Here is a 6,000-nt window from a genome sequence, read left to right as displayed (position 1 = left end):
ATCTTCGAGTCCTGTTGAGTTTTTTAGCGGAGAGGGAGTAAGTCTTCCCACGCCTACATCTGCACTCTACGCACAGCTGACGCAAATACTGTCCGTGTACAATAAGCATGGTTACCTGCACGACACACGGGCTTTGATACATTGGGGTTGCATAACTTTTGGTCATGTTTGCTCTCCCTCCTTGAGACGTCAGGAATAAATACCTTCTGAATAACGTCAGAAATAACTAACTAACCGCCCTGCATGAACCTCCGTCCCCGAAGTCGGTGTCGGACTGGCGAGCCTGAATGTGATGAATCGCGGATATAAAGACAGATGAGGACAGAGGACCGGTGAGATGAGGAGATGGGCAGCGCAAGGATGAACCAGTTCGGTCCGGACTCATGCGGAGAACAAGCCACTGAGCAGCGTGACCGCCAAATGATCTAATGGGCAAATGAAGCCGTCGGTAGCGGCTGCTGTTCGGTCGGGGAGCGACATCAATATTTTACAGCTGCACACACACACACACCAAAAAAAACAAAACTGGAGGTGTGGCTGTGCGGAAGGTGCCACCCAGATCCTGTAGGGTTTTACCCCCACCTGTTTGTTCACTCGGAAGCTGCGAGGAGGAGGCGCGGGACTCTTCTTTTTTAAAAGCATCCGAGAGCCGTGGAACCTGTTTTTCCGTGTCTGAGGCTCAGGGGGCGGACGAGCAGGTTGTCTCTCTTCCAGTCCGCATGGTGACAGATACTCAACCCCCGATTCAACCCCCGGCGGCTGTGAACGCAGGTTGAACATCGTCAGTGATTGGATGGGCCCCTCCCGTTCCCGAACGCATCCATTCACAAGATCACACGAGACACGTATCTGCAGACTTGATGGAATGACGGTGGACTGGTTGGAACATTTCACCACATTGCCCAACCCCTAACTGACAATGTTCAACCTACGTTCACACCGATACACACTTGTATATATATATACATATATACACACGTAATTTAATACTTCTACACTCAATGCCTCCAGTGAAACCTACTCAGACCTTCTCCGGCTTACGCTGCAATCCATAATGCATTTCTCATCTCGCCCTTGTTCCTTCCTTTAGGAGAAAAGCCCTACGTCTGCCCGTACGAAGGCTGCAGCAAGCGCTACTCCAACTCCAGCGACCGCTTCAAACACACCCGCACACACTACGTGGACAAGCCGTACTACTGCAAGATGGCCGGCTGCCTGAAGCGCTACACCGATCCCAGCTCGCTGCGCAAGCACATCAAGGCCCACGGGCACTTTGTCGCCCCGGAGCAAGGCGCCCCCAGGTCGGGGCTGGGGTCGGGGCTGGGCCTGCCCGGGCACCAGAGCGCCGCTGAACTGCCGTCCGTAGGCGGAGCCCACATCATCATACCCGGGGCAGCGGCGGCTCTCCTCGGGGGTCTCGGGGCCTCATTGCCCCTGTCCGCCTACTGCCACGCCAGAGCCCTGGGCCACCACGGGGCCCCGCTCTTCTCGGTGGGAGGCGGCAGCGGCGTGGGGCCGCTGGGCCTCTCGGACTCCCGCCTGTTGCACTTTGGACTCTCGGCCGCCTCCATGTTGGGGCTGGGGGCTCTGGGGGGTCTGGGCCGCATGGTGGCTAAGGAGATGGTGGGCGAGGAGCAAGAGGAAGACGGAGAGGTGTTGAACCTGTCTGCCGGGGTGGGCCCGAGACGCAGTGACGCTTTCTCCTGGGTGGTTGTTCCGCCAAGGGCGCTCCTCCTCAAGCCAGCTGCCGTCAGCTAGGACGGGGAAATCCACCATTCCAAGAAGAACCAGGGAGTGTTTGTGTGTGTGTGTGTGTGTGTGTGTGTGTGTGTGTGTGTGTGAGAGAGAATTCCCAGAAATACATGACTGTAATGTGTCATTCCACAAAGAAAGACAGAAGTCTTTGTCTTTGTCAGCCATGTTTTCGCACCATGCATGTCTCAGTCGCCTCACGACCTAAAGGAGACCTTCGCCCGTGTGACTATAAAAAAAATGTGATGCATCTCGCCATGCGGAGCCGTTTGTCTCTGGCCGAGCTTCCGACGTGTCCTTCTCCGACGTCTGCCAACAAAGGTTTGGGACAGCGATATTTTTTGTACAGGTCCATGATTGGACCCCCCCGACTTTTAATGCGGCGCCGTCGTCGGCTCGACATTTTTGAACTCTTCCCCCGGTCCTGATGCAAATATCCACCCGGTGGTTCTGCACGCGCACAGCGACAGTAGTGAGCCTCCATTCCTGCTGCGACGGCGGGACGTCCGGCGACGGGTGACGTAGGGAGGGATGTCAACTCTTCAGCGGCTGGCGCGGATATTAATTATTTAATATTGTCAACTCGAGCGACAATATTAAATAATTAAACAATTAGATAATTAAACTCCAATAGTTTTCCGGGTGGTGGGCGGACGCTGTAGAGGAGGTTCATCTCCAAAGCTCTGGCGAGACACACATCCATCCGCACGGCGCGGTGCGGACCACGTGAGACAGATGTGTGCGATTTGGGTGAACTGATCCTTTTTTGTTTTTTTCATATTCCAAGATTATTGGCTCTTCGTCGTTCGACCCGACACCTCGACCTCGTGCTCGATGAGCATTTCACCGCAGACAATCGACCTGTACCAGGTTTACTGAGCCACGTGCACTTATCATTTCTTTCCACTTGTTCTGTCCGACAACCCCCACTGACTGCTGCGTTCTCCCAGACGAGAAGAAAGAAGAGATGCAGGATTACGGGGCGCAAATGGGGAAATACAGTCCATACTCAATAATGTAACGTAAAATGGACTTCGTTATGACCTGCATATGTTGCATCCATGTATCGGTATATAGGTGTTTCCTTTAGGCGAAGTAAAGAGCTTGTGCAATCGAGGGGTTCAATTTCAAAATGAGAGATAAACCACTTCAGAGGAATTTGATTCCCACAAGATGACGACTGACTTTCCCCCAAAAAAACAAAAAACAATATTGTTTGTGAATATAATCGTGTATTCGAACAGATTTTCGCCTGCTCAAAGAGATTCCAAGGGCCACGGAGAGTCCTTGGAATCGAACCCCTTCGTGGCGACGCTTGATGCCGCGTGACTCGTTTATCCGGTGCCGGAAAAATCTGGCGTGTGTGCAATATGAACTGAGAGGGCTGCGTCTTTGGCGAGGGCCCCGGCGAGCAAAAAGACAAACCTCCCGGGGAGCGGACGCCAAGCGAGTCGGTGTCGCCCGTGGTGAGAGGCTCTCCGCTGCCGCGTGGCTCGTTGGGACCCGGAGAGGCCGTGACACAGAACATCGTCGGGGACATTCACACACACACACACACACACACACACACACACACACACATGTGTGTGTGTGTGTGTGTGTGTGTGTGCGCTACGGCGTGTGACAAAAGTTGACCATGTGATTTTTTTTTCTCTTTTTCAAGTCACAAGAAAACAACAACAACAACCTGAATCGACGTAAGTGAATGTAAGGTTTGCAGTTTTAATCTTTCAGCCAATTCTTCTTCTTCGCGCCGCTTATGGACACAGAGACAATGACCGCGATAGGATCGGCGATTTGCCTTTTAGACGAGAGGCAACCGAGTAACGCTTCCAACCAGGAAACGCGGTAGACAAGGGTGTGTATTAGTCAAATTCACGGGTACACATTTGCTTTTGATAATCAAAAGGTACACAAGGGGAAACCGCACTGCGGTCGGTTTATTTCTTTCCGGAAGGGGAAATGTTTGACGACGGCCACGCGTGGCCTGTAACCGCGCTGTTGTTTAGCTTCTACTCTCTGTTTGCACATTGATCAGTATTTCAACGGTGTCCAAGTGCCTCGTGTTTCAACCGAGATATATATCACACGTTATATGATTAAAAAAAAAAGAAGAAAAAAAAAGAGGAAATATTTACGCAAATGTAAAAGTGTATAAATCTACTTTTCATGACATTTTTTTTTATTTTTTGTTGTTGTTGTTGTTGTTGTTGAAAAAAAGTGATATTTTAATAATGTTGACAACAGATGTGATTTGTACATCAGGGCCGCCTGCAACACTTTCTCTGAAGAAGTCACCGCTGTCGATGACTATGACGATGACTCCGCCAAAAATAAACACCAGCGAGTGAAACAAACCCAAACGCTTCAGATTGTGTCTTGTGTGTCTGTCACGGCGACGCCCGTCATGAGAAATCTGTTTGTCGAGCGCAGTGGAGGAGCACCGACAAGGAGACTCGTGTGTACAACTGGATTCTTGAGCTCACATCAAGTACAGGGGGGGGGGGGGGGGGGGGGGGGGGGGTAATAGTGTCGCTGTGCACTGTCATTCGTCCTTTATGGTCCAACTGCAAAATTGATATTTGAGTGAGATATTCTCAGTTTAGTAGTCCCACAAAAATGCTAATTTGACACATGACGTGGTTGATGTGGTTCCTTCCAACCACAAAGTACGTGTGGCAATAATGCCGTTTCATAAAGACGTCGTCGTGATGTCCTACGGCGCCAAATGATTTCTCGAAATGTGAACGGGCGGTAGATCACTGTGATACGTCACAGACGTCCCCCCCCCGCCGCACGACCCTACGTCCCTTCTTGTGGATCCGCGTCGACGTCAGGTTGTGTCCACAGTCCCCCGGGATGCAGAGGTCCCTCGAAGAGAATTCATTTTGGGAAGCGAAGCATGACGTCGCTCATGGTACGACGGGGGGGGGGGCAACTTCTGATCGACACAGTGTTGAGATTGTCCCTCGCTATCCCCATATCCCTATGTGGGGACGCCTCGGCCTTCCCAAAGCCCACCGTGTGGTGGCGACGCCGCCAAGCTCGGCGCCAAGGGGGCGTGGTTCCCTCAAGAGGAGGCCAAGGACAGAAGGCTCCCAGACGACAGCCGCGCGGCCACACCCACCCACACCTCACCGTCATATCGGTCCACAGCAACCAGACACTGAGGGAGACAACGTGTCCGCACCTGCTGTCTCCCATAGTTCTTTCGGCGAACGGGGAACTTTTCTTTCAAAAGCAATAATGGTTCACCAGAGTACGACATAGTAGCTGTGAATGTAGAGGTTGGGGGGGGGGGGGGGGGGGGCAGGGGCCAGGGGCCAGGGGCCGGGGGCCGGCGGCAGCCATTTTGTTTTCCTTATGTCTGGAACCACCTTCTGGAGAAACTGGCACAATCTTTTAAAGCTGGTGTCGAAACATTTCTTTCGACTGGGATTTAAAAAAACTTTTTATCAAAGTTGTAAAATGTTATTTTGGTTCAAAGTGCAAAGAGCAAATAGATAAGCGAGCATCGCCAACCAGCGCTCCCCCTCTCCCTCATTCTCTCTCTATTCCTCCCTCTCTCCCCCTCTCCCTCATTCTCTCTCTATTCCTCCCTCTCTCCCCCTCTCCCTCATTCTCTCTCTATTCCTCCCTCTCTCCCCCTCTCCCTCATTCTCTCTCTATTCCTCCCTCTCTCATTCTCTCTCTATTCCCCCTCTCCCTCATTCTCTCTCTATTCCTCCCTCTCTCATTCTCTCTCTTTTCCTCCCCCCCTCCCTCTCTCCCCCTCCCCCCTCTCTCCCCCTCCCTCTCTCCCCCTCCCTCTCTCTCCCCTCCTCCCTCTCTCTCCCCCTCCCTCTCTCCCTCTCTCTCCCTCTCTCTCTCCTCCTCCCCCTCTCTCCCCCCCTCCCTCTCTCCCCCTCCCCCCTCTCTCCCCTCCTCCCTCTCTCTCCCCCTCCCTCTCTCCCTCTCTCTCCCTCTCTCTCTCCTCCTCCCCCTCTCTCCCTCCCTCTCCCTCTCTCTCCCCCCCCTCTCTCTCTCTCCTCCCTCTCTCTCTCCTCCTCTCCCTCCCTCTCCCTCTCCCCCCCCCCTCTCTCTCTCTCTCTCCCCCCTCCCTCCCTCCCTCCCTCTCCCTCTCTCCCCCCCTCTCTCTCCCCCCCCCTCTCTCTCTCTCCTCCCTCTCTCTCTCTCCTCCTCCCTCTCTCTCTCTCCCCTCCCTCCCTCCTCCTCCCTCTCTCTCCTCCTCCCTCCCTCCCTTTCTCT

At 53.3% G+C, this 6,000-nt stretch overlaps 1 protein-coding gene across 2 annotated transcripts in view; it reads left to right on the top strand.

Moving 5' to 3' along the window:
- LOC118313254 (zinc finger protein GLIS2-like) overlaps window positions 1-4,109 on the top strand; it is a 28,738-nt gene extending 24,629 nt beyond the window's left edge. For both annotated transcript variants that reach the window (XM_047334102.1, XM_035638609.2), the window contains exon 7: window positions 1,091-4,109. In XM_047334102.1, the coding sequence (XP_047190058.1) occupies window positions 1,091-1,758 (668 nt within the window). In that variant the 3' untranslated portion in view covers window positions 1,759-4,109. The remainder of the gene's footprint in view (window positions 1-1,090) is intronic.
- Window positions 4,110-6,000: the final 1,891 nt, after the last annotated feature.

Source organism: Scophthalmus maximus, chromosome 8 (assembly GCF_022379125.1).
Source record: "Scophthalmus maximus strain ysfricsl-2021 chromosome 8, ASM2237912v1, whole genome shotgun sequence".
Classification (NCBI taxonomy): domain Eukaryota; kingdom Metazoa; phylum Chordata; class Actinopteri; order Pleuronectiformes; family Scophthalmidae; genus Scophthalmus; species Scophthalmus maximus.
This window is presented reverse-complemented; position numbering and strand designations above follow the sequence as displayed.